A 28,000-nucleotide genomic window follows, 5' to 3' on the forward strand; every position below is an offset into this window, starting at 1 on the left:
TGCAAACCACACTCCATTGCAACTAGTATTTATTAAAAATACACTGGACAAAAAAAGCAAGCCTCCAAAAAGCAGTCAGTTCATCAACATACATTACACCATGGCCCAGCCAGCACCACAGAAACACAAGAGTGCCCTCAACCCATTTCTCTCGCAAAATGCTGACTCATGTTTGGTTCATTACCTATAAATGTGCATAGTTTAAAGACTTGATAATGTAACATGAGCATAAAATGGCACTAAGTTGGTTTGCCCTGCACTTCCAGCTACTCTCAGACCAGGGAAGTAGTGAAATGTGCGTGGTGGTCATGTGTATGCTCAGTAGTCCCTGGTTTGGCCCTGAGTCCTTTGTGTGAGCTATACAGCATGACAGCACACTTCTCACAAAGAATCATATGCCCAAAGCATTGTTTTATTACTACTGAGTACATTGAGTTTCTTTTTCATTTTCAAAATTAGCTAGAGCCTGGGGGCAGGCCAGGAGGGCAGGGTGTGCTGTGCGTGGTGAGGGGAGGTAAGTGCTTGCGTCAGTCAGCTGACTTAGCAGGTTACACGTGTGCTTCCTTTTCCTGGCATTTTGTTTCCATGCTGAGCTAAGGAAACTTTCATGCTATGGGCACAGCAGTTCCACAGACGAATGCAATCGTTATATTTGCAGGATTGGATGGGATTGTTTGTGTCAGTATGGCAGTGCTAGCTACAGTCCTGGGAATAACAGGGAGTCAAGACTCTAACAGGGAATGTAAATTGTCCTGGTTCTGGCCACGAAATGGGTAATTTTTGGAGGAGCCAAGTAGGGAGCATGGCTAACAGCATTGGGGATCATTATGGGGACCAGGGAAGGGGTCTCTTCCAGTAAAGGAGCGGTCACATAGTGCCTGTTCCCTCTATTATTGAAGGTGTTGCTGCTTATTTTCTTATTCCATTGCTGTTTCCAGAGAATTGTTCTTGTCTGAAGCCATGATCTTTACCTACTGTGCCTCCAATTCTCCTCTCCAGCCCACCACAGGGAGGGAGGAGTGAGCGAGAGTGGAACACTAAACTGGGGAATATCATTCCTAAACCACATCATTGATGTACAAATGTTTATGGATTTTGGGCACCAAGCTTTCCAGATTTCTTTCCCTTTCAGCTATAGCTACTATGTCTGTCATTCTATCTATCTTATCTCACAGTGACAACAAAGAATCAAATCAATTCACCTGCAATGGAAAGAGTGCCTTTTCTGGTAGCTGGTGTATGAGATTAGTGACGAATCTGTAGTAAAACAGTCATGAGACCTGTGCTTACTTTACGTGAGCAGGATGTGCATGGCAGTGTGGTGTGCTCACATTACTTTAACCTCTTAAGCTTAAAATGATTTTCTGGTCGTGTCTTTGACCTTACTAGAGTTGTCTTCAACCCTGTGTGTATGGAGGGAGCACCCTGAATCATGTGCAGCTTCTCATTGGACACAAGCAATCAGTAACACCCTGTTTAGAGCACTTAAACTAACATTTGAAAAGCAGCTATTAATATTAACAAGAATGTTGAGTAATTTCTTATCTAGGACAGTTAATTACCAAAGCAAATTATTCCTACATGACTGTAGCCACTGCTACATTCAGGGGGACATTTAAGTGCTCTAAGGCTGGAAGACTTCATGAAAAGCAAATCAGAGAAACATGCAGGAAAACACTCTGGCAGAGGCAACAGTAACTACCTTAATTTTCCAAGTGGCCACTAGTATTAAAGTCTGTTTTACCTGTCAGGAATGTGCAGGTTGCTGGTTGCTAGGAGCTGCACCATAACATTAACAATTTGGAGTCTTCTAGGGCTTAGTGCGACATCTCTTTCTAAAGTCAGGAAGAGCTTCATACTTACTTTCCATGCATGGCAAAATTAATCCCTTAAGCATGCAAACAGGGCATCCATGTTTTTCAGTGCTAAGGTCAAAATGCTGGCACATGCTTCTAACATTGTAAAACATACTTTCAGATCAGAAAAATAATATTTCCAGACCCAAAAATCCTCTTTCTGCATCATGTTTTACAGAGCACAAGGCAGAAAACTGGGCACCTGCCATTCATTTTTTTTTCTTTTGAAACTGATAGGTGGGTATTTCCCATTTGCAGGTGTCTCTCTTATGAGGAAAGGCTGAGGGAGCTGGGCCTGTTCAGCATCCAAAAGAGATGACTGATGTCTCAATGTATATCAATGTCTAATGGGGGGATGCCAAGAATATGGAGTCAGGCTCCTCTTGGTGGTGCTGTGCAATAGAATGAGAGGCAAGGGGCAGAAACTGATGCACAGGAAGTTCCACCTGAACTCCTTTACTCTGCAGGTGACTCAGCACTGAAACAGATTGCTGAGAGAAGTTACAGAGGCTCCTTCACAGGAGATATTCCAGTCTGGACACAACCCTGTGCCATGTGCTCTAGGTGCCTGAGCAGGGAGGTTGGACCAGGTGACCCATTGTTGTCCTGTTCAACCTCACCCATCCATTCAGGGATTCTGTGAAGGGAAGCAGTAGCACTGCAAAGGGATGGGAGCTCCCCTTGACTCTGACTGTTCCATGTTTATAATCTCTGCTGTATGGTGAAGTTCCCCAGCTATGTTCTCACTGTCACTCTCTAAATTCAATGAAGGAGGTCTTAGGGAAAGATGGACAGAAACAATTCTAAAATCTTAATCCTTGACTTAAAATAGTTGCCAAATAAAAGCACTTTCAGCAGTGGCTTCATTCCCAGAGCTCACAGTTGCATGGTATGATGACAGCAGGTGTGTTTCACAGCATAAAGGAAAAAAAAATCATAAACCAAAAACCTCTGTGGTATAAGCAGGAATCTTTTCTCAGTCTCTTATGAGGACACTGAAATGAAGGTACTGGCAGAGTGGAGAAGTCGGTCCTCTAGAAAATACACACAGTTTTCAACAGGGATAAGTGGCTCCACTGTTCACCCAGCAGTGAGCTGACAGAGTAAGGCAATGCTGGAGGCATGGGGTTGCTATACTGTACACACTGCTGAGGTCTCCAAGCCCACCAGCTGAGCAGAAGGACTTCTGGAAGAGGCTGAACAGAAGCAGTGGTCTCTTGGAGGGCTGGAGGTATCTGAGTATTATCTAGACCCTTGAGAAGTCTCCCCTCTGTCCACCTGTCTTACTAAGCAGCTTCAGGTCTTGGATGACGATGTCATGTGTGACTGCTTTGCACATGTCGTACACTGTCAGCGCAGCCAGGCTGGCAGCTGTGAGAGCCTCCATCTCCACACCTGTCCTCCCCCAGGTATGACATGAGCTGCGAATCACCACTGCATGTCTGGCTTCATCCAGGCTCAGAGACACCTCAACATGGTATAGAGGGATGTTGTGACACAATGGGATCAACTGGCTGGTCAGCTTGGCTCCCTGAATTCCTGCAATTTGGGCAACTGCCAGCACATCCCCTTTCTTCACCTGGTTTTGCCTCACCATGCTGAATGCCTTCTCACCCAGGAGAACCACGGCACCAGCAACAGCACTTCTTCTGGAATCTGGCTTTCCTCCAACATCAACCATTGTGGCCCGTCCTTCCTCATCAGTGTGAGTCAAGTTGTCAGAGGCACGAGGTACCTTGGTGCAAGATCCTAAACCCCTGGTAGGGAATTCAGATCCTGAACATGCCTCTTTGGACTGACAGTCCACAGAAACTTGGCCAAAAGAAGCATCAAGGCACTTTGTATCAAATATGGAGCTTGGGTCCTTCTGGAAGACACAGTAGCCTCGGAGCTGAGTTTGTAGAATTCCTGTTGCTATGTGCCACTGTTTCTCTGGGTGAGATTCTGGCAGGAGAAGTTGTCCTGTGGGTTTATTTTTCATTGATGCTTTTCCCTTTTGTTTGGGTAAACTTGCTGTCAAAGTCAGCCAGTGGCTAAATGTGTGGGCCTGCTGTTTTGTATTTAGGGGATTCTGTAGGCCATCCTGGCATAGTGGGAATGACATCAATGCAGGCTCTGGGGAAAAAAACAAAAAGTAACATGAGAGGAATATCTTACTAACTGGAAAGCTAAGCTGCCTGTAGCTGCTGAGAACCCTGTCAGAGCACTGCTTGGGACTTCCTGTGTTGCAAAAACCTCAATAAGCCTGCAAACATCCACTTTCTTCCTCAAGCTCCTTCTCTCTCATCAGTTCCCTGCATTTCCTGGTTTGCTATTACAGATGTCAAGACTCAGAAGACTCATTTCAAGGTCCCTAACAAAAAGAAACAACTTTCTGAAAGTATCAACACCTTTTGGGAAACAGCAGCCAAAAAAGCTTATCGGAGCATCAGTTCTGATCTGAAGGAAAGTGAATCACAGCATCTCAGCATCCATTTGGGACCAGCCCAACACCAGCCTTCTTTCAAAAGCCTGGCAGGGTTAATAGGAAATTCTTACAGATTCTCAACTCTGCCTTTCCAACACCTCCTGGCCAGCACAGGCGGCTGCACTTCCTCCTTTCATCTCTTTCTGCAGGGAAGGGTCATGCCAGCACTTGAGGACAGCGGGGACCAGAAGCACTGCAACTACACTGTCTACAAGCTCAGAGGGTGATGGGAACATCTCATATTATTGCCAGCTCTTAACACATTAATGACAGCTGAAGTTTAAGCACTGGAAAAACCACACAGTTCCCTCACTGACAGACAGATTTTTTATCTACTCAGAAGCATGTTCCAAGTAGAGCTGGCAGAGCTCCCAGCTGGCAGAGAGGTAGTAAGCCATCCTGTCCCTTTTCACCATTTAATCCTTTGGTTTTGGCATTTGCACTGGGCTAAATGCCAAGCGTGAAGACAGAAGGAGTCTCTTTCACATAAAAGTGAACAAAATATTTTCTAAGAAAAGAAAGCAGTATAGAGGTAAGTGGCTAAGCCCTGGTTTAACAGCATCACTAATAAGCACAGTTCTCTTTTTCTGAAGCTCCTCCTCTCTCTGCTCTGAGAAATGTGGAATTAGGTTGTGCTCAAAAACCTCCTTTGGTAGCTTTGGTATCCAAGGACTCCCTTTTCAGTCTATCCACAGGTGCATCAAAGCAGCTTCCTGACCCTCTGCAAATTGCTGAGCTACCTCTGCTGCCCAGGGACTGTCCACATGATAGTAACAGACAGAGCCTGTGGACAAAGGTCTCATTGTGCTCCTCCATTTTTTTTAAAAAACAAACCCACCAAACTCTTCCTTGTTAGTCCCAGCCTCTATTAAAACAAGACTGATGCACTTAGCATCATTTTCATCCAGACACTGGTCTGAAAGTACCCATTCCTGAAGCTTTAATCAACCACAGATTTCATTATTATAATCACTACAATAACCTAAATTCAGGCAAAGGCCTTTTTTCATCTACAGCTGATGGCCTATCCACTAAAATTAGGATTCCTGCAAATTTGAAGGCATGTGTTTACCTCAGAAGAATGGGATTAAATGGACACAAATGTACTGAGTGCTACATTGCTCTGCTGTAGAAGAGCACAGGAAAATATTTTTCTTATTCGTCTTTTGCTAGCTCTTTTCATAGTAGGGCCTAACCTGAATATTCCTTTCAAAATCCAGGAACTCAAAGCACTCTGCTCTTCTGGATTCCTTGATTAGCTTTAAAGCTGAAGCTAAACCCCTGTGAAAGTGTCTTGTTTGCAGGAGAAGCCAGACTGCAAAGGCAGACAAGTACTTCTTTCCACAGGGTAAACACATGTGGGTGGGAGCAGGGAGAAAAGTCTGCTCAAGTAATGTGGGAAGTAAACAGGCAGCAAGAGACAGTAATGAGTGCAAAGCAACTTTGCTTTTCTGAGCAACCTACACTTCTTGAAGTTGTACCTAGTCATCTCTATTTGCACCCAAATTGCTCATATACCTACACAAAACAAACAAACAAACCCAAAACAAACAAACAAAAAACTGAAACAGTTTTCTATGGCACCATATATTGAAACCATCTGACAAATTCCATCTCCTTATATCCTACTACTGCACCTCAAGTTTAATTGTGTCAGCTACCAACTAGGACTATCTCAAGGGGAGAAAAGAAGGCCGGAGATAGTTAAGTTAATGAGGAAATTCCTGTAACTGAAGTGAACCCAGGAGAAGAAAAACCTGCCGAAAGGAATATTTTGATTAAGGGAAATAAGATACAAACCGTATAGCAAAGGATTAGACAACAGCAGCGCAGGGAAGATGCCAGGTTTGGCTTACTGGGTCTAGCAAAACCAATCAGTGATTTCCACAGCATTCATTAATTTTCATTAAATTAATTCCAAACACACACTCCCCCACTGACTGCTTGCACGCCAGCATTATTTGAAATTTGTAACTCATTCAAAACACAATTAGGAGATCTCCTAATGATTCCCCATGTGTCACAGTGGGATACTCTCCACTCATCTCCAGTCTCTTCATTGATGCGATGACTGCCAGCAGTCAGTCTCAAAGGGAGATGGAACAGCTGAAGGAGGAGGACCTGGACAGGCTGCCTCTTTCACTGCATGTAACACAATGTTAAAGCACTTTTCAAAAGGAAGTTGGATTGATCTGCTCTGTAGAAATCCAAACATTGCTATGAATGCTAACTTTGGAGTGTGGGAATTCTTTCAAAGGCAACTTGAAAAATTATGTAGGTCCCAGTGAGCAGTCAAGAGTTTAATATAGTATTTTTCATGTTAACAAAAAAAAACCTAATAATTTTTTTTCCTCATGCAGCAAGTCAATACACATTTTAAACAAAAGGTCCTCCTTACCCTTTTTCTGGAACACAATCCAGCAGTGGCCAAATACAAGAAAGCAAAAGCACAGTCTTGCACCAGTCAACATGGAAAATGATGGCCCTTTAAAGTGGGGCACCAAGTGAAAAACATTTCCAGAGAAGACCTATGTTAAAGATCTCGGTGAATCCTATTTCCTAATAAAGGCAACCAAAGTACAAGCCCTAGGAGTCTGGTTTCAAAATAGAGTAGTTGTTATTATATCACCTGTTGCAAAGACGTGCAAATTAATGCATGTTCTCCTCCCCAAGGGTACCTGTTTTAAAATCTGTACTTTAAGCTGCCCAGCAGCTAACCTGCTCCAAAACATCAATAGGAGGATGAGAGTTTGGATTTGAAACATAATATTCATGTCTTTTGCCCTTGTTTGTTTTTTCTTTTCCCACACCTTGTTGATAAGGAACAAGAAAACATCTTGCAATTAATCTCACAAAGCTAAGTCTTGTAACCATTTCCGAAGGTCTTTGGAAAGACAGCTGTCTTACAGAACAGGTAAACATAGGCATGGATGAGGTAAAATCACACTGAAGGAGATGTTAAAAATCAGTAAGAGAACCACAGCAGTGCAACATCACTCATGAACAGAGTTTCAGGCAGAAGGGGGAGCTAGCAAATAGCTTCAATAGACACTAGAAGGAAAGGCTCTTGGTTCATAGGTCTTTCATGGTCACGTTCTGAGACTTAGCAGCAATAACAGGCAACTTCAAAAGAATGAAGCCCCACATCTCAGACTCTGAAGTAGTAGTGAGGTAGGAACACTTGCATTTCTGCCAGCTTGATGGCTCTATGTATGTCATAAACAAAGCTGAATTTCTTGATCCATGGATAAAACTCCATTCTGCATCCTTTATATGGCAATATGGTCAAAACTCACCTCAAACTGTCTTATAAGTAACTATACTGTTCTACTTAAGTACAAAGAAAGCTGACAGGAAATACAGTAGGAAAGTTGATTTTACTCTTTTTTTTTTTTTTTTTGGAAAATGTAATGAACTGTCATAATGAGAGAAAACAAACCCAGAGCTTTCAACTGGAAAACCGGGTAAGGCTTGGTAGGGACACTAAACCTTTACTCCTCTTCCACTTTAGTGTGTTAACTATGACTGGCTAATTAAGAAGCCCCTTTCTTTGCCTAAACCTAAGGCAGAACAGAAGCTAGACTTAGAAGCCAAATCTACTCTGCTCCCCCAAAGACAGAAACCGAACAAAATCATTGTATGTTTTTTACGTACTGATTTGTCACCCACCAATCAGGACCATTGGCCGGTTTTTCATCTGGGAAATGTTAAACATGCCTAGAAATAAAATAAGGAACACATAAAAATCCTGACTTTTTAGGTGTTAAGTCATGCATCTGGTTTACATACTTAGGTTTTTGCTCTTCACAGTGCAACCTGCATAAAACTAGGAAAAACAAAGCTCAGTAAAGACCAAGGGAACTGGAAGAAGGGGAATCCAGCACAGTATTATTTGAAACTATAGCTGCCTGAGTCTCCAGGCATCCAGCTGCCATGGGTCTATCACACTGCAGAACCTTTTAGACTATCTTGTCTCGAACAATAGTATTTGACTGTTCTAGTTCTACAGATAAGCTGTTAACAATTGTTCCAGTTCAAAGAAATTCAATCACAGAAAGTCCCAGGGACAATAACAAGATTAACATGAAGTGGGAGAAGAACGTCAGGTTAACGCTGATGGCAAAATGACCTCGGTAGGCTGTTCCCCAACCACCCCCTGCCTTCCCAAACCAGAATTCATAAATAAAGGGTCTACAAATAAAGGAACCAATCCCTCCATGCCTTCCCTTAGGTTTATAAGGCACTATTTTATCTGGGTCAGAACAATGTCCTTTGCAACTTAGTCTATGCCTAGATTTAAAAGCTACCTTTAAGTTTGTTTCACATGTTAGGAAAAAAAAAGGGAAAACCTACTGTTATCTGCAAGAAAACAAAAGGGCCAAAGCATATTTTTAGTGTATGGGGGACTAATCCATGATTATAAAGCCAGTTCATGTACAAGAGGTCAGCATTCCCAGCTGGAGCCAGATTACAAAAATTCAGTTAGGTTCAGATGTGAATGTTTATACCAATATAAATTCAGAAAAGATGAATATAGCCCGAGAATGTGACCGCATCATCATGGACCCTGTGTCATGACCTTAGGCAGTGCACTAGATGAGTATCCATGAAGTCCTGCATGGCAAAAAAGAGATTTGTCACTTCTAGAAATATGTTAATGCAGTACTTGGATCAACAGCTCAATTTAGTCCTTCTTTTACAGCAAACTAATTTAAAAAAAAAGGGACCCAGTACAATTACTTAGCTTTACACTTTGCTGTTGTTGTCATGAGCTGTGCTATTTGCACCTATCTGAGAACAAAATCAGTCTGAAAGTCTTTCAGACAGCTTGGATTCTAACTCTCATAGAAGGTTACAAGTACCAGGACTTTGTTTTCCCTACCACTGCTGTTATTTCTCGAGTACAACAAACATACCAGCATGCTGTTTCTTTTTTCTGCCCACGGCTGCTCCAATGATTTGAATCAACTCCTCCTCTGAGGCACCCGACCGTAGGTGATCCCTCAAGGACACTTCTGAATTCCCAAAAAGGCACACCTACAGCCAACCGAGGGAACCAGGAGGAGAAATTATATAGAATAAATTACTTTTACAAGTGTTTTGTACTAACCTCAGAGTGAAAAGCTTTGAAGAGGCCTACCCTATTAAAGGGAACATTTATGGAGATTGTTTTCTTTATCTCTCCCCATGTACACGCAGACAGCCTGGGATGTTTATGCAGCCTAAGCTCATTGGGCCTTCAGGCTGCCTCAGTCATCTGACGTCAGGCAGCCGCACAGCTGTTGTCAATATCAGGTGACAATGAGTAAGTTCCAATTTTTAATTGAAAACTTTAATTTTCCCCCAGAAACTGCCAGTATCAATGTGGCAGGAAATGGTTATCCCTCCTTGATCTACAGTCATTGAGCAAATGTACAGGCTGCTCTTGAAGGAGAAGAGTTACAAGTTGTTTGGGAAACAAGACAGGATCCTTGTGGAGTGCAAAAGCCAAGCCCTCACAGCTGCTTGGACCCTTTTTTAATGGGAAATCATCTGCCTGTCACATGTTTAAGATGATTTTGAATCAAAGATTAGAATAAATGTTTATATTTACTGGCCTTGCAACCATATTTTACAACCGAAATTAACTATGGCAGCAAAACAGAGAAACCAAAAAAAAGGTGATGTAACATCTCCCTAACAGCCTGACAAGATGGAACAAGAATACATGCAGGATAAATAACAGGAGCTAGCTGGTAATAATTATGTGTCTTTACATCCCAGCTACTTTTAGGGCAAGAATTTCAACACTATTTTCACTGCATGAAATCGAGGAGAATCCTGTTTCACTACCAACCTACCTTTAGGTTCCCATCTGCTGTTATTCTCAGCCGATTGCAGGATCCACAGAAGTGCTCTGACATGGAGGTGATAAAGCTGATTTGTCCTTGGAAATGTGGCACCTTGTAACTCTAAAGAAATGCAGAGGAAAAAAAAAAAGAGTCAAATACAGACTCCTAGCTTTTATAGCTCCACTTGCCTGAAGACCAGAAAATCTATTTTAACGTAGATTTTCTTCAGCCCAAAGATCATATCAAATAAAAAATAAAAGCAAAATCAGTTTACTCAGGTGTTCCAGTCTATTCTGCCCTGTTTCTAGAAATTCTCAAACTTGTTAAATGCTTACTCTTGTAGTTATCAACTAACAGGTGATGCCTGCAGGGAGCATGAGCTAGAAATTCCCCATCTGGCACTGCACACTTTAAAGCAATATTTTTTTCACTGAACAACTCTTCCATCAGGATTGTTAATGTGCAGACATAGACTGACAAAAGATTTAAAAGCTGTAAATACAGGATACAGGCCTGGAATTCTTTATATCTAACCGAAAATAAACCTAGAAAACACATTGTATTTATAAAGGTATAGATTATGACTAGGACTTCATAAGCATCAAGTCTCATGCAAGCTGCTTGACCAAAACCCAAGAGTTACCACGCTGAGTATTTATTACTTTGGTTGTCAAATGTCAATGCTGAACTTGGGAGAATATGGGGATTTGGGGCAGGGAAGGAACGGGGGCACTTTTCACATGCTCTCTGTCCAATCCCACCTTGGCTGTGCTGGATGTCTCACAGGGTAATTTCTTCAATTCCGGCCATCGCTGTTTAATTGTATCAAGCATTTCTTTGTAGCTCACCATCTTCTTGAAGTTCCATTTATTGCCTAGAATTAACATAACCAGCCTAACCTTAGACTGTGAATTTTATTTTTTTAATTAGCAGAGAACCACCTTCACATTTTCTGTAAGTGTCACTTTAGCAGTAGGTGTCCCAGCCCCAACCACTCCTTCTACAGCATATGGAGGGAAGAAGAGAAGCTGCAAAAAACTTCAGGCAATTCCTAATTCCCTAAAAGAGCTTATCAAAACCTCTGGAGAAAAGTCTACAGGGTGAATATCCAACAATCAGCTCCCTTCTGTCCAAGAAGAATCTCAAAGCAGCAGTACTTACCATCAAAGGGCATGTACTCTATGAACCGCACATCCACGGGCAGATCCTTTGTGAAATCCACAAAGTCCAGCACCTCATCCTCATTGAAGCCTCGCATCACCACACAGTTCACCTGCAGGTAAAGCAGACACCTGAAACTTGGGAGCAGAGCATGACCTGCACCCCCAGCTACACGGGGAGGTATGAATTCTCCTCATTACTTCTTGATGTGATCTTTAAGTTTTTCTTCAGTTTTACTAAAAATTATTCATGGGGTGGGAGGGGAGATGGAATATAATAGATTCTTTGTCAGGTGATCTGTAGGTATGGTAAAACACAACAGTTTCAGAGTAAATAAACACTGGCTTTACCTTAACAGGATGGTAGCCAAGTTCAGTGGCTTTGTGGATTCCTTCCATTACCTTGTGAAAGCCTAAGATACAAAAAGAGTGAAAAATAATTTTTACTGTTTGAAAGCAGAATGCAAAAGGTGGTTATTTAGTACAAGACAAAGAGATGACAAATAAAAACCAATCTGATTCAGTAGGCAGGGCTGCAAGAACTGCAAATAAAGAGACTTTAATTATATCCCTGCTCACAACCCCCAAAGCCTATCAAGTTACTGGGCTCAGGTCATTGAGATCAATATTTAATTGGTATTTGAGTAATCAACAATACTGGTATGGTTTTTTACATCTTTGGATATCCATGTATTATTAGCATATGATTCTGCAGTTCCCTGGAAGTCAGCTTTACTTGTGTTACATTCTTCTTAAAGGGAGTGGAAAGAATTTATGAACTGCCTCCAGATGCAATGAAAAAAGAATAATAAATTAATATTTATTTTATAGTAATGGCTTGTGCCTTTTCTACAATGACAGAATTTCTCTGTTATGAATCAGATAGCAATGTTGCTAAGTGAATTTTAAAAGGATTTTTCTAAAGTATATTTGGAGTGGAATGGGTTTTAGCAACAAAAAGCCCCTTGATTCTCTGTTCAACCCTGGCTACTGATGTAATTGGCTTCCTGAAGCTGCTCACTACCCATTAGTCAGAAGCTCAGAGACAGCATGTCTCAGAAGTTTTGATGACAATCCCCATGCTGCTCCTAGTCATATGTTTTTCTGCACAGGTCCGTCACCTTCCTTTCCTTATCTGTGATCTACGGGAAACTCAGATTCTCTAGTGAACAGATCATACCTTCATTACTCTGTAGGTGCTTCAGCAGAAAAAAACAATAACTCAGTAGTATTCTGTGTACACTTAATATGGGATGCATTCAAAATCAGAAAAAAATAAAACTAAAGAGACAAAAATCTCATTTCACAGCTCTCTGGCTAGTAAAGGCATCACAGAGCATGGACATAGGAAAGCAGGAAACACAAATATTTAATAAGCCAGTTCTAATGCTAATCCTGGCTGCAAAGAATGGTGAAGAGCAAAGTTATTTCACACAGTGAAATAAATAACTCTAGCAAGCAACTCTTTGAAGTTATGTCTCGTCACCCTTCGCAATCACCACCTACTTGTGCATGTGCCCAGGAAGTTTCCAGCACCTGTGGTAGATCTCATTCCAACTAAGCAAGATTGCAGGCAGATTGAGGCAACAGAGATAATGATACATTGCTGTAAGCACAATCCAGAGCCATGAATGGGATCAAAAATCTCTGTACTGCTCAGGAAACCTAATCTGTGACCACAGGATTACAGAAAGCAGAAACTCAACATAACTAAAAAGACCAGGAAGCAACCACTTCTCCTCTTTCACCCAATGAAAAACTTCAATACTTTCATCATATTTGATTTCTTCTGGTCAGAACTTTTGCCAGCTTTATAGTACAGAGAACCTTAGAGCCATCCAGAAAAACCCTATATGGAACAAACTCCCCAGCATTTAATCCTTACAGGAAAAAAGGCTTCAGGCGTACTTTTAATAATACAATTAAAGTATATCATTACCTCACTTTTCTTGTATGAAACACACAAAAAGAAAGGGACAGGCCATGAAACAGGTCAGACTGGCTACCTGCATGAAAGCATTATTCATTTGTTCATCTCTTAGAATGTGGTAGATTGGAAAAAGTAGAAATATTGTGGTATTCTGAAGTGCTTCAACACATCAGTGAAATCTCTGATGATCTCACAGTCATTTTGTCTATCCCAACCATCTGCAAGTAGAAGCAGCTGTGATACAGGGCATCTGCACCAAAGATACACATTTTCTACATCTACTTAAAACCCTACAGCAACTTTCCAGCAAAACAGAGAAATTATTCCAAGTTTTTTTAAGTTCCTGGTAAGCTCCATAACCAGATGCCACCTTTACTTTCCAGAGAAGTTATCAGCCTGTCGGAGTCCAAGGCCAGGAATCCCTCTGATATCCCTCCCTTAACAGAGCTATCTTGTTGCCTCTGGAACTGCCACGGGAGACAGGGTAGCTCAGTAGGGCAGGGACTCTGTTCTCTGCTTATTCCATACTTGGAAATCTATTAAATAACACGCCCCCCAAAAAAAAAAAAAAAAAAAAAAAAAGGAGGCGGAGCATTTTACATAATCTCAGCCTTTAACCTTAACAAAAGCAAAAAAAAAGGAAAAAATCCCAAAGCAATAGAACTCAATGTTACTATTTTACTATTTTCACCTGATCTCTCCTTAGAAAAAATATGTGTGATTTGGAGACTTTTTCTCCTCTTAAAAAATACTCAGTCATAGAAATTTCCTTGTTCATTGCCTGTGCCATTCAGTTGAGCAATTTCTCTCTTTGTTGGTAAAACAAAACGTTTTCTTTAAGAGTGGAAGAGAACACTTATATAAATAAAAATTACCCTCATCCCCTAATAACTTTTAGTTTACTTTGTAAGGAGTACATTCCTAACAGCTTCTAATCATATATGAGGATCTCTAGGCTTGTAATTCAGGAAGCTGGAGGCTCAGGTTTGCCCCTTCAGTGGCAAAAAGAAGGGCTTGTTCCTAATGGATGCCACAAACCAGGTAATACTCAAACACAGAGAGCAGAAGGAAAGAGCACAGTCAACACCTGTTTTTTATTAGATACCCCCAGATACCACTCTGGGAGCCAACTGTGCCATGACACAACCAGATCAATGCCATAGCCTACACTGGAAGGATAATGCTCCAGACAGCTTTATGACAGGAACTGATTTCTGCACCATGACACACGAACCTGAAGTAGTGCTCCCATAGAGACTGTTGACAAGGACACCTTTCTGCACCTGCCGGCAGAACTTTGGTTTGCTAGCAGTGATTCAAATGCTGACCTTACTTCTCACAGCATTCCAGATTTCTACAATCCTTTCCCTACATCTATCTGAGGCTGTTGCACCATCTGGTGGCTACTTAGAGGTTTTGTCAGAATTAGAAGTTCACTGACTACTGAAGTTACATTGCTGGACAGGAAGAGAATGATACAAAATCAAATCAGTTTTAGTTTGGAAGGAAGCCCAACCATGAAGCTGAGATTCATGATCAGCTTTAGGATTCATTTAAACCAGAATCTGTAACACTGGGCACATCCAAGCATTTTTTAAATTTTACTTGCAATTACTTGCTCAGTAGGAGAGAAATTACAAAGCCAACAGCCCTCCTCAAATTACCTCAGGCATGTTTATTCCTATTAAAAAGTATACAGATGATCACTAACCACAAGTGAGACCAGTGCTAGCACACCCCAAATATAACTTCCAGAAACTGCCACTATTCATGACAAGAAGTTCAGTTCTTCTGGCTCCTTGTCCCCAGATGGTATAGCAGTAGCATCTGAGTTTTTTGAACAGTATTAAAGAAGCGCAGCATACAAGACCAAAACAAGATTTGGAGAGTCCTCTTGAGAGCTATGACTAACCAATTATAGATTATATGAATAACCACATGACTAACTGTGGTGAGTTGAGCATCTTCTATTTCACCAGCCCCAATAAAAGGGGCTCTAGCTGCTAAGAATTACAGAAAGAAGGAAAAAGAGTCACTACTGCATAATCTAGTACATGCCACTTTTTCCCAGCCTTAGAATTCACTTCCCTCCCAAAGTAACTGACTGTGAAAGATAGAGTAAGCAACTCAGGACATTGCTGCAAGTACTAACACAGTTGCTTTAGAAGACAAGTTTGTACCTTTCCTTCGCACAATAAACTCAAATTTAGCTGGCACCAAAGTATCCAGGCTAATGTTAATGGCATTCAGTCCTGCCTCCTTCAGCCGGGGCAGCAGCCTGGTTAAGTTGATCCCATTGGTTGTGACAGCAATGGTTTTCAGCCCTTCTAGCTTGTACAGCTGACCTAGGAAATAAGAAGGAAAAAGAACACTTTAAAGAAGTAGTTAAACTATAAGTTACACAGAAAACCCAAAAGATTTGTGAAACAAAGAAAAAAGTATCACTCAAGGTGCAAAGAAAACCTGGACACTTCAGTGCCTCCACCTTCTTCCACCTGTATTGGTTTAAGGGACTGATTTTAGCACAAATCCATTTCAAAAGGTATGAGAGAGCAGTTTATTGCAAGTGAAACTGGTGGTAAAGTTTTGTTTTATTAAAATGTACACTCATTTTGTTCTTAATTTCTTAAATACCTGCTTTATTTTTGAAAGGCAACCCCTGATTTTGTGTACTTTCTTTTCCTCATCCACCTTTTTGCAAACTGAATTTTATGTTCTGCAATAATAATAAGCAGCAAGCCATCCCTTCCATAACTGACACCTGACCTAACTGTTTATTTAGCAACATTTGTCCTACAGTGCTTTACCAAAAACCAGTTCTAAACCAGAGGTAGCTGCCAGCAGTAGAACTTTAAACTTATGAAAGAAATACCACATGCAGTCCTAACTAAACAGAAAAAGGTCAACACACTAGACTATTACAGAGAATCCAAGGCAACAACATCCAAAGGGACAAAACATTTGCACTTGACAACTGAAATATTTCCATTACCAGTGGTAGCTGGCTGACTGGAGAGTGCTTACGCAAGATGCTAAAAAATGGCTAACAAAAGAAAACAGTGTAAGAAACAGTTAATATCAGGAGATTAAGATTCAGAAAATAGCTGCCTCCTCATAAGCCAAATGCAGAAATCCTCAGCATATCAGATCTCCAGAGACCAAGCTTTCAAACCTCCAGTTATCAGTACAATAACAAATAAGAAAAAAAACCCTCTAATAAACAACATGCAGAAGCAGAGCCACAGCAAAGCAATTTACTTTGGTTTTATCTCCCTGCCTCATAGCCTCCACCCTAATTATTTAAGAAATATTTGAAGAACCCTTACGCTTGAGGCAGCTGTAATTACAGCACAAATATTTCATAGTCCCTTCCTCCCTCACTATTTTACCTCTATTTATTCATGTTGATAAGGGCTTTATTTTTGCTTTATCTCACTTCCTAGCTCTTTTCAAAATATTCACCCTAAGCTGAGTCCAGAATTCTGGAATGGGTCAAGCTAGGTCACAGCAAAGATGTTGAAGTTTACAGCAGCAGCATTTTGGAACATGATTAAGAGCTCCATAAAGACAAGAGATTGTAGGGAAAGAGCAATCTTTACTAAGAGAGATTTTTTTTCCTGGCCTTCAGCTCTCAAAGTCCTCCCAAATGACCAAGAATAACCTCTTCCTAGAGGATAAGTGCTACTGGCTCAATTTTGCCAAAGATTATTTAACACTAGCTATCACTAGCAGCCTAATCTTTGTGAGAGTAAAGCATACATGCTGAAGCCAGAAGATACTTTGGGAACATCACTACTTTCATTTATAGCCTCAGAACTCACAAAATGCTCAACTGTCGAACAAGTGGAAAAAAAAAGTCTAGATGCCACACAGGTTTCATTGCTAGGAATGTAAAATGCATAAAGGTACTGAATAACACTAATGTCATTCTGCAGCCTAAAATGAAAAAAAAATTGAAAAGTAGCACCAGTTGATTAGGTCAGCAGAGCCAGCAGTTGATGTCCATGCATCTTTCTCCTCATCAGACAGGGCAAGATACAGTATGAGGTACTGGAAAAACACTAATACATGGAATCACCCGTAGTAAAGACTGTACAGTAGACAATTGTGAGAAGTTAGAGATGGAAGCTTAACACTAACACCAGCAAGTTAAGAAGGACCAGTCAGAACACTCTACCAGGTGCAACCTTCACAGTGTCTTGGCTTGTTGACCTCTAAAATTAAAAGGGATGAAAAAGACTCCATAACTTTGTAATGCTCCTGGTACCTGTATTGAACTTGTTTGCTGACCTTTGGTCACTGCTTTGGCACCAATCAGCACAAGCAAAGGGAACTGACAAAAACAAACAACCAGAAAAGGAAACAGAACAGATGCTGTAAGTCCACAGCATGAAGCTAAAACTTGTATGTCAAGGTGTGTATACTTCCTTACACATTAACTAACAACTCTATCCTACACCACTTCACTCTTGAAATGGGTATAAAAGCTTGCTATAAAAAGTCATCCAATATTCCATCCTCCACCCCATGGAAAATGATTTTGTCAGTGCAGATGTGCACTCCTCAGACTACTAAAAATAAACAGCTATCACAGAGTTTATATCTGGTGCTTATTTAAACTTTGAGTACCTCAAAGGAGATGGATTCTATATTCCACTATCAGCTGCTTCAGAAAAGTCTCAAGCATATGTTTTCAGCAGTCCCCAGGACATAATTTAGCTTTCAACAAGTGTTAGATGCTGACTCATAGTTTATGTACATGCATCTGCTAAAAGATTTTTAAAAATCTGAAGAACTGTAGCAGGTCTCTGAATAGCATGGTCTTCTACAGTAGCCTCAAATGACATCTGTTCATTGAAACAACTAAAAAACTTGAATTCGTGTATTAAAAAATTGGTAACAGAAATCCAGCATTAACATTTTTGAGCTTTACTGCTATTTCACAGATTGCTGAAAGTAAACCTAACTTAAACCTCAGCCCAATTCAGCACCTGAGATATTGTAGCTAGCTTCTCCAAAACAACCTAGAAAACCAGACTGACTCTATTTGGAACTCACCCACAATATCCACCACATCGGGACGGATAAGCGGCTCTCCACCTGTCAGCCGGATCTTCTCCACACCTTCTTTTACAAACAGTCTGGCTAAGGTGATTATCTCCTGGGTAGTCAGGAGCTCTGATTTTGGAGTCAGCTGAACACCTTCCTCTGGCATACAGTACTGACCTGAAACAAAGATTACAGAAATACATAAGGGAAAACACAACCTGCAACAATTAATCTAATATTGATGAGCAAAATGCACCAAGGGCAGCTGTCTTTAATGGATGTCAAATGACACCAACTGTGCAAAAATTTTACAATCTCCCAACAATTTCCTGGTTTACTTTAGAGGAAAACCCAAGACTAATTTGATATGCCTCAAAATTACAATAGAGCCACTTTGAAGAAAAAGATGACCTTCTATCTAACCTGCATTCAAACAGAGACACCAAGTTCAACCAGCAAGCACTGGGACATCACCACACACTTTCCAGATATAATTGTGGGAATGCTTAGGTATGAGCTCTCCTGCTCACTGAGACTTTGGGCACACAAGCATCATTATCTGAACCACACCAAGTCTGATAAAAGATCTGTCACTTCCACCTGTCTCTGGTAGATCCTTAGGCTTGCTCCATCTTTCCCATCCCATCAGTAGCTCAGCCCCCATTAGTCTCTACCTGTTCTCTATCGTTACTTTGTGAAGACAAGAAACAGCAGAGGGCCAACACAGCAATAATACCCTAACCCAAACCTTGGCCTTTGCACAGTATGTGCAGAGTTTTGTGCAAGGAAAGAGCAGACACTTACACCTGAGGTTGCATTTCTCAGTCAGTGAAATTCGCAGGTAATTGTGCTGCCGCCCAAAGCTGTCCGTCAAAAAAGCAGAGAATGGAGCAGCATGTTCTAGTACAAAGCGTCCTCTTCCTGAGCTTTGTAATTCCTGTAACAAAAACAAGCAAGTGTTAAATATTTGAATAGTTACCCTGTCAACTTGATGTAGAAATATCAACTTTGAACTCAACTGACAATTATTATTCCATTCTTCCCCATATAGACAGCTGCCCAAGGAAAACCATTGTCAAAAATGGCCATTTATTAAGTTTCTCAACCTACCTTAATCCATTTCTACAATTTTCCCTGTGCATTTTAAGATACATGTCTCTGCCACAGGTGCTTCCAGCTTTTTGTGCAGAATAGAAGGTGTCTTTGTTCAACTGCCTGTCTCTTCCCAGAATCAATGATCCAGGATCACCTATGCTCACTACAGCCCCTGGGTAAATGAAATTATAGAGAAGGGGCCTGTCCCACACTTCAGCACAAGAGAACCTGAAGTTGATGAAACACTGCATCTCTGCTTGTGTTCCTACCATATTCCATGTGCAACATTAACTTCTTGCTAAGAGCAAAACTGAATTATTGCTAAATACAATTATGTTTCGTGACACCTGTCTTCATTTCCAACAAAGTCTTCCTGCCTACACCCATATAACAGAATATTTCCAAAAGGCTTGTCTCAGTTAAAAGATGACAAATAATGCAGGGCATGGGAGAACTGGATAAGAAATGTGTGATTCTGAACACCTGTTCAAACAGAATAAAAAAAGATCAGATTTTTTTAGATTTCTTAATTAACTGTCATGAAGTGAATATTACAAGCGATTTCTACTTACAGTTTAAGGTTTTTTAAGCACAACATAATATAATCTAGAGCAACATGATTTTTAGGAAGTATGAGTATTTGCCATCTAGAATGAGGGCATAAGAAGGATGAGGACCTGCTGGAGCAAGACCAGGTGAACCGACCACAAAGCTGCTCAGATGGCTAGAGCACCTCTCCTAACAAAACAGGCTGAGAGAACTGGATTTGCTCAGCCTGGGGAGGAGATGGCTTTGGGGTGACATTTTTACACTTTCCAGTACCTAAAGAGGACTACAGGAGAGATGGAGAGGGGTTTCTTACAAGGGCCTGTAGTGATAGGACTAAGAGGAATAGTTTTAAACTGAAAAAGAGTAGAGAAGCTGTGCACGCCGCACCCCTGTAAGTGTTGGAAGCAACACAAGTGTAGCAAGCTGGTCTAGTGCAAGGCATCCTTGCCCATGGCAGGGGGTTGGAACTAGATGATCTTTAAGGCCCCATCCAACCTAAACCCTTCTAGACTTCTATGACCACATTAGGTATCAAAATAAATATCCCAAATAGTAGCTGCAAATGCATAACAGTTCAAGTTTATACCAAGTAACTTAAAAATATCAGTACCATCAATGCCAGAATGGTTAAGTATAGCAAAGTCTAAATGCAGGGAATCCTACCGTCTTTAGCTTGTGACTTTCCAATTACAATGTTACAGCTCTCTTTTACTATACCTGTAAAGCACAGCTGAAACCACTCTGCTACTTTTGGAAAATATTTGGGTACCTCAAGTGAAACTTAGAGTGACTGAATAAACTCTTATCACAGTACTGCAGAAAAGCAAGAGTTCACCAACATACTTTTATCACCTGGTGGATACTTGGTTCAGGCACTACATACAAAATATCCAAAACCAACATAATTCAAACTCTGCTAAGTATTTTCATCTACTACATCAGAGCTAAATTAACAATTTACAGGAGGTCAATTTAGAAACTCATGAATGAGGCCAGCTGCCTAGCATCACAAAATAAACCAGAGAAACCAAAATAATTAGGGGAACCACCTTCACTGGATCCTCATTAGTTAACCACATACAGACATTTAAGAGTCAGCCATGGAAACCAGAAGACAAATAAAGGATTCCTGGATACACAGTGAATTTCATATCTACTGAGAAGACACATACAAAACCATTTCTGTACACATGGTGTACACTAAGTTTGTGTGTGTGTATGTATGAATGAGCTGCAGAATTGTGCCTCAAGTTCAAATTGTGCTGACTAGTCTCAATAGACTGCAACAGGTAAAGGACTAAATAAAGTTTTGACATAAATTTAAGATGTAGAATTAGGAACCAGGCAAAATGACACATTAGTGGGTATTTAAACTGCTTACCTAAGCAAAAGTCATGACTCACATCCAGTGAAAAAGAGACCTCTGTAGTCTCCAGACATACTAAAACCAGCATGTATGGGATGATGCCAAGGGACAGGGCAGGAACACACATAGCCACAGCCATCAGCTCCCTGGCTCTGGGCATCATTAGTAATGAAAGGATGTAATCCTGCACAGGATTTCCCCACAGCCCTTGCAAGAAATCTAGAAATGGCCAGCTAAAATGTTGAACCAGCCAGGTATACTTCCTCAAAACACTTTATTCTGAAAACATTTGTAAGAAACATTTGTGGGTGGGTGGAAGTCATAGAGGATCCTCAGCGATCAAATCAGCCAGACAGCAAAGGTCATCTGGGGAGAGACTCAACTTCAGCCACCAGGAGTTGCAGCAATTTTGTTTCCAGCTGTGCTAACACCAGGCTCCTGCTAAACTTTCAAGCAGGAGCAGGCGTTCTTGGCAGCACAATCTTTTCCCTAACCTTGAAACAATCCACTACACTTGATCCAAACAGCTTTGTGGTAAGATAAGAAGACCTTACTCTACTAATATCCATAGCAGTAAGGAGCTAGAGGAGACAAAAGAGATACAAAGTGGCCGTTTCAAAGCTCAGAAAACATCTGTTTACCCCTGATAAAACTGCAATAGTAGTTTCCACGGAATTGCTTTTCTGCCGGAAGAAAGCAATCCCTTTCAGTTTCAGGGGCTGTTACAGCAGAGGCGGATGAGGTGCAAGGCCAGACCTGCCAAGACTTGGCCTTCCCTTCCTGCAACACCAAAGTGTAATTAGCAACCACTCTACAGCCACACCCGCTGCTCACACACTTCCCTTCACCTCCCCTTCCTGCAGAATGCCAAACAAGTCATGTGGTTTCTAAACACCCCGAGAGAATGCTCCAGCCTAGGGGGGTGCCGGTTGCTGTAGAGCTCTGCACAGCTTTAGGTTACCAAAAAAAATCCCAAGCTGAGAATCTCTTGTTTTGGTAGAAATGCTGGCTCTGTTCCACTTATTTTAAGTGCTTCTCCAACTACTAGCCAGGTTAACTCAAAGAACCCAGGTAAATTTCCAAACTTTATTTCTTCATCTTCCCCAGTCAGAATATTCACCCCTGAACAGACTAAATCTAAGGATATTTTAAATCTGCCAAACTCAGAAAAAACACAACACAAAAAAGTGGGTTTTTTCTTGAAAACTATGCTGCTTTCTGGCCTGGTTGGATATCTCATGTTCTCCTTCCTATTATTTTGGAAAGGTGTTCACATTTGAGACGGAAAGCACTCCCAGGTTTATTAAAATTATCTGAGCCCCTCTTGTGGGAGCCCTTGTCTGCTGTTTTTTTCCCAGTAACTCTTTTTTGCATCTTTTTCAGGACTGAGCTTTCTTAACACTCCACCTGAAGACAGAACAGGATAAACCTCCTGCCTCCCAGTTTCAGAGTGTGCATTACAGGGAGGGAAAAAAGGGAAAAGTTGTCCTCCCTGGAAGAAAGGTGGGGGCAAATGAGAGGCACTTTAATGCTTTTATGTAATGAAAGACAAAACTGCATACTTTCAAAGATAGAAATAGGCTTAAAATAATTTCCTGTTTTCAGGAAGGAGTCACCACTGGAGTAAGACACAGGAGACCAGTTCTGTTGCTGGTCTGTCATCCAGCTACATGGCTGCTATAGGTAAGGTAGCTAAAGTAAGAGGAATAACACTGCCCTTCATTAATCACCCTAAAGTGAACTGTAAAGAAGCAGCATTAAAAGAACAGGCACACAGCAATAAATTGGCGTCCGTCAGTCAACTTTAAAGTTTCTATTTGAAATAACTAACTCTTGCTGCAAAGTAGTACGTTTTAGAATGGGGCAAAGAAAAATGTTTTACACAGCTACTAGAACTTCTTTCCATCATTTTCTTGTTGTGTACAGAAATGGGTTTGCCTGGGAGGGAAGAATGACAGGAGATGGAATTTTTAAGCTATTCAGTTTCTGAGCAATTAGATTTCAGCACAGAGGAATTAGGAGATACCCATAAGCCAGTACCATCAGCTGGAACTCCAGCAGAGGTGGATCCCTACTACCAAAACTGCTACTGCACCCAGCACTGACTCGTATTTTTATCAATACCACAAAAAAGGCCAATTATCAGAATGAATGAAAACTCAGCTGCCTTCCTGGTAACTTAGGGCAAGGATGAAGCATTCTCTCAGGTTGTTGTGTAAGTAGGATTCTCTGAAGGGGAAGAACAGGTTGAGGCTGAACCTCGTCACCAGCAGCCTCTGTGAGAGCTACTGAAACAGAAGAAAGCAAAAGCCTGCTACAGTTCCCAGGCTACAGGAAAAGGGTTATTCAGTTCCTTCAGTTCCCTGAAGCAGGACGAGGTGGATGGTTACTGGTATTTTAACATATCAGTGCCCAATTATATAATTTTTTCCACTCAAAAGGGATGTCTATAACCCACAAGTCCCCAGTCCCCTCTCTCCATAGTCGACAGAAGACACTTCTGCACATGGGAGGAGTATGCCCTGTCATGTCACAGTGTGCTTTATCTGATCCATGAAAGAAACAGGTTCATTCTCTGGGCTGTCAATCACATGTTCTATACTAGTACTGAAAGAATGAGAGCTTAGATGACTGCACCTAGCAGATATATTTTGACAAGCTGTCAACCGTTCAGACCTGACAATTCACCTGTGATTTCCAGGAGAACTCTTCTAACAATGCAGCAAAATTGGAAGCTGTCAGCAGCGGTATCAATAACTACCAAGAACACCAGAAACTGACAGATACTAGAAAGGCTCAGTTAAACACAAGGGGGCAGACAACAGAATTCTTATCTACTAATCAAGCACTACCCTTGCTCTACTCTTCCACCTTCACTTCATTCCCAGTGATATTTGTGCACTGTAAAAGAGTAAAGCTGGCAAAGACTTCTGCACAGGCCTCAGGGAGTACCACAGCCTGTGTAACCCATGACACTGTTAGTGCTGCTCCTCTAGCTGCTTCCACTAGCTCTTCAAGCTCCTGCAATCCTGCTGGGTTTGTGCACAGCACTCCTGTCTCAGTGCAGTATCCAACACTGCAGCAGCCTCAGACACAACTCAGCAAGAGCTCTTCTCTTTCACGCCTCACCTTTAGCATCTTAAGTCTGTAGGGAAGTGCTGACATAATGTCCTTGGTTCAACCTGGAAATCAGACAACCGCAGAGGCTGAAATGGGTCTAAGTAGGCCAAGTGCCAGAATGAGGTCTGAGCTGAGAAGTCCAAGACAAATGTTTTTGTGAGGGCTCAGCAGCTGCTGCCCAAGAGCTGACCCCGAACAGCAGGCTCCACTTGTGGGTACTGGCACAGAGAGCACTGCCCAGGGACTGCCACCAGCAACCCACAAAACAGAGCAGCAGTACACAGAAAGTTTCAGACACAACTGGCTGAGAATGAGGGCCATGTGAGGTCTTTCTGGGCAAGCTGGACTCTCCACTTTATCCCAGCAATGAAGGCTTCATTGCAGCCACAGAAATTTTCAGGTGGTTGTGTTTGGATTACAGGATCTACAAGAGCAGATGCAGAAAGATGAAGTGAAACTTTGTATCAAGACCCTTACTGGACATGATACATCCATAGCAGAATTTAAAAAAAAAAAAAAAAAAAAAAAAAAAAAAAAAAAAAAAAAAGCTGATTTCCGGTTTTGTAGTAGAAATAGGTCAACCGATCTGATTGTTTTAATTCAAGAAAAGAATCTGGACATATATTATCATGGGTACAAGATGGCAGGATGATATCAAACTTTGTAACTGTGAACTAGTAAAAAAATATTCCAAAGAAACGCTTAGACACAATTGAACAACTGTGAAAATGTTGTTTCCAGAGTGCCTGTAGCTTCATGCCCTGTTCTAGTCTCAGAGAAAGAGACTCTGTGAACTCCACTCTGTGCACACCTCTGGGACTGAAAACTGTATCTCCAAAAATCAATATTCAAACAAGTAAATTACTCACCACACACTGTTAGTACAGCATCTGTGCCAATCCCACTGTTTGCAACCTAACCAAAAGGCTTACAGTGGATGGCCTTGGACACAGCCTCCCAGTTGTGGGAGGCTGAGCTGAACCGCCCGAGTTAAAGAGTTCTGCCTTCCATAGCTGGAACGACCATTTTAAAGGGGACTGAAATACAGTCTAGTGCTCTCTTCTCCCCTTTGCACACACCTCCTCCCCGAAACCTCAGGAAACTAAACAGAACCCATGAATACTTGCAGCTCCAGCACAGAAGACAATCAAGCAGTGTTCGCAACTGTTTTGAATGTTTGAATGTTCAATGTTCTCTCATTTGAAAGCACACTTCATTGTCCCCTACGGCTGTAACGCTAATTGCTTCTCTCTACAGATGAGTCCTAGGAGAGACTGAGAACAGAAAGGAGCAATGTGTATATTATCACTGTATAATTGCTAAGTCTGCAGTGCCTTTGCTTTTACACTAGCCTTCTTCTCAAGCCCTGCGGGATATGAGCCAGTGCCCTGGCACACTTCTCATATTTACTATGCCATAAATGCGTATCCCCCATCCCATTCTTCCTGCTACCGTGGCTTTTTGCCCCTAAGGGAGGTAGGGCTTTCAGATGGATGCTGTAATCAAGCACTCTCAAAAGTATTCCTGTATGTTTGCTAAAGCCGCCCGATGTAAAGAGCAGTGAAAAGTAATTCTGATCAGAATTTATAAAAATGTTCACGGCCAAGGAAAACAAACAAACAAAACAAATTCAATAACGTTTCTAGTTTTCTGAGTCAAGTAAGCATTCGATAAAGCAACGCACAAATCCATTTGGTTTCCTGTAAATAAGTAAGTGGCAGTGAATGCATTCAATTCCGGCGACACGGAGTCTGTGACTAGTAGCTTTAGCTTATTTTCTGTTTGTTAAAGCCAGCCATGCAATTGCAAGTAACTCAATAAATCATGTCCCAGCTGGGACTCCTCTGTGTGCCATGCCCTATTTCTGCTAGTCAGTTACAGAACCTTTGCCCATCTATGTAGCTTTTTCTCCTGCTTTTGGACAGCAAGAGACCGAACCCACCCGAGGGACCAGAAGTTAAAGCGGGAGAAGCTGTATCAGGGCAACACTTGAGATGACTTGGCGCCATCATCAGAACAAACAGGTTCAGCGCGAAGTTCGCATGACCATCGGAGCACAACCACGGAAAGCTGCCAAACCACTCGGGTTTCGACCCAAGCTGATCAAAGAGCGTTGTGTAATCTTTCCTTTGGCTGGGCAGGAGGAGCACAGAACCGGCTCGGTCCATGAGACCGGGTGTCCCACGTACTTCCAAAGTAAGGGTGACATTTCAATAAAGGAAGGACATAGCATTATGCATTACTTTATGTTTTCTTGACTCTACCCTCCCCCCTATACATAATCAGGTCACGGTTATCGCAAAGATCACCGGTAGGTCCGGGATACGTTGCAAAATTCTGTGGACATGTTGCATTTCTCTGGAACGCGCTGGCAGCCCCCGCCCGCGGTGCCCAAGCCCCCTGGTCACCCCGCCAGGCGCCGCCACGGTTACCAGAGCGCCCCTCCACGAAACACATCTTCTTACGGACGAAGCACCGGCGCGGCACTCAAAGTCCCAAGCGCGACCTCGGGAGGCACCGCGCGGCTCACCTCCCCGGCGCCCCCCGCCCGCTGCCGGCGCCGAGCCCTCCCCGCCCCGCGGCGCCGCCGATCCCCCGGGCCCCCTCACCTGCGCGGCGGCCGCGGCGGCCCTGGCGCGCGCCCCGGAGCTGCAGGCGCGGCGCGAGGCCGCCCCGCGCGCCCCCCGCAGGAGCCGCCCCCACGCCGCCGCCGCCGCCATGCGGCTCCCCTGCCCCAGCGCGCGGGGGGCGCCGCCGCCAGCCCCGCGCCGTCACTCGGGCAGGGCGAGGGGAGGCAGCCAATCGGAGCGGCGGCCGGCGCCGTGATGCACGCCGGGAGTTGTAGTTCGCTCCCCTCCGGCGAGCGGGTCGGGGGAAGGAGGGAGGTTTCCTGCAGATTCGTCGTCACCGCCGTGTATCCCCGGGGCGGCGGTCTCGGGCGATTCACAGAATCACGGCATATCCTGAGTTGAAAGGGACCCACAAGGACCATGGAGTTGGACTCTTAGCCCTGCATAGGATCATCCCCAAGAGTCGCTCCATGTGCCCAAGCGTATTGCCTCTAGAATTCTGACAGGCTTGGTGCCATGGCCACTTCCTCGGGGAGGCTGTTCCAGTGCCCAACCACCCTCTGGGTGAAGAACCTTTCTCTAATATCCAGCCTAAACCTCCCCTGACACAACTCAATGCCATTCCCTCAAGTCTGAGACTGGTCACCTGAGACTGGTGACTGCCCTGCTTCCCTGCCTCCCCTCACGAGGAAGGTGATGAGGTCTCCCCTCAGTCTCCTCGTAAAGTTTCCCCTCAAAGGCCCTTCACCATCTTTGTTGGTGACACAAGCCCCATGACCCTCAGCAGCAAGGGGAAAACCTGCATGCGCAGCTTTTGCTCTCTGCCTTTCCCCACCCTCACCTCAGCCCTCCAAGAGCCAGGTGTAGAGCCTGAGCTATGACTGCTGGATGCCTTCAAGGGAAACGTGGGCATTGAAGGACTTGCACGCAGGGTATATATCCCAGCAAGGCTGCCAGATGATTTGGAGTCATGAATATCATTAGTTGGGAAACATTTCTGGTGGAAA

The 28,000-nt window shown here is 42.6% G+C and overlaps 1 protein-coding gene across 3 annotated transcripts; it reads right to left on the reverse strand.

The window, feature by feature from the left end:
• Positions 1-27,146, reverse strand: MOCS1 (molybdenum cofactor synthesis 1). Of its 3 annotated transcripts, none has more exons than XM_066178444.1 (11): positions 27,033-27,146; positions 19,098-19,230; positions 18,303-18,470; positions 15,425-15,589; positions 11,666-11,727; positions 11,316-11,427; positions 10,916-11,028; positions 10,164-10,274; positions 9,240-9,360; positions 7,993-8,040; positions 1-3,971 (listed from the first exon to the last, which is right to left on the reverse strand). In XM_066178444.1, exons 1-11 carry the CDS (start codon positions 27,141-27,143, stop codon positions 3,103-3,105), a joined length of 2,013 nt encoding a protein of 670 aa, XP_066034541.1. In that variant the 5' UTR covers positions 27,144-27,146; the 3' UTR covers positions 1-3,102. The 3 variants fall into 3 exon arrangements, with proteins under 3 accessions (XP_066034541.1, XP_066034542.1, XP_066034543.1); XM_066178446.1 differs by having other exon boundaries at positions 3,882-3,971; positions 7,978-8,040; XM_066178445.1 differs by lacking the exon at positions 7,993-8,040.
• Between the last annotated feature and the right edge of the window lie 854 nt (positions 27,147-28,000).

This window comes from Chamaea fasciata, unplaced genomic scaffold, assembly GCF_029207755.1.
Source record: "Chamaea fasciata isolate MVZ Bird 193981 ecotype frontalis unplaced genomic scaffold, bChaFas1.0.hap1 SCAF_3, whole genome shotgun sequence".
Lineage (NCBI taxonomy): Eukaryota > Metazoa > Chordata > Aves > Passeriformes > Sylviidae > Chamaea > Chamaea fasciata.

Excerpts from the sequence above, each read along its gene's own strand:
- MOCS1 (XM_066178444.1), bottom strand. The coding sequence starts at position 27,143 with ATGGCGGCGGCGGCGGCGTGGGGGCGGCTCCTGCGGGGGGCGCGCGGG. Across the intron at positions 11,428-11,665 it reads TTGGCTACCATCCTGTTAAG|GTGAACTGTGTGGTGATGCG; the intron begins GTAAAGCCAGTG and ends CTTTACCTGCAG. Across the intron at positions 8,041-9,239 it reads AAAAAAGAAACAGCATGCTG|GCATGTTTAACATTTCCCAG; the intron begins GTATGTTTGTTG and ends TTTTATTTCTAG.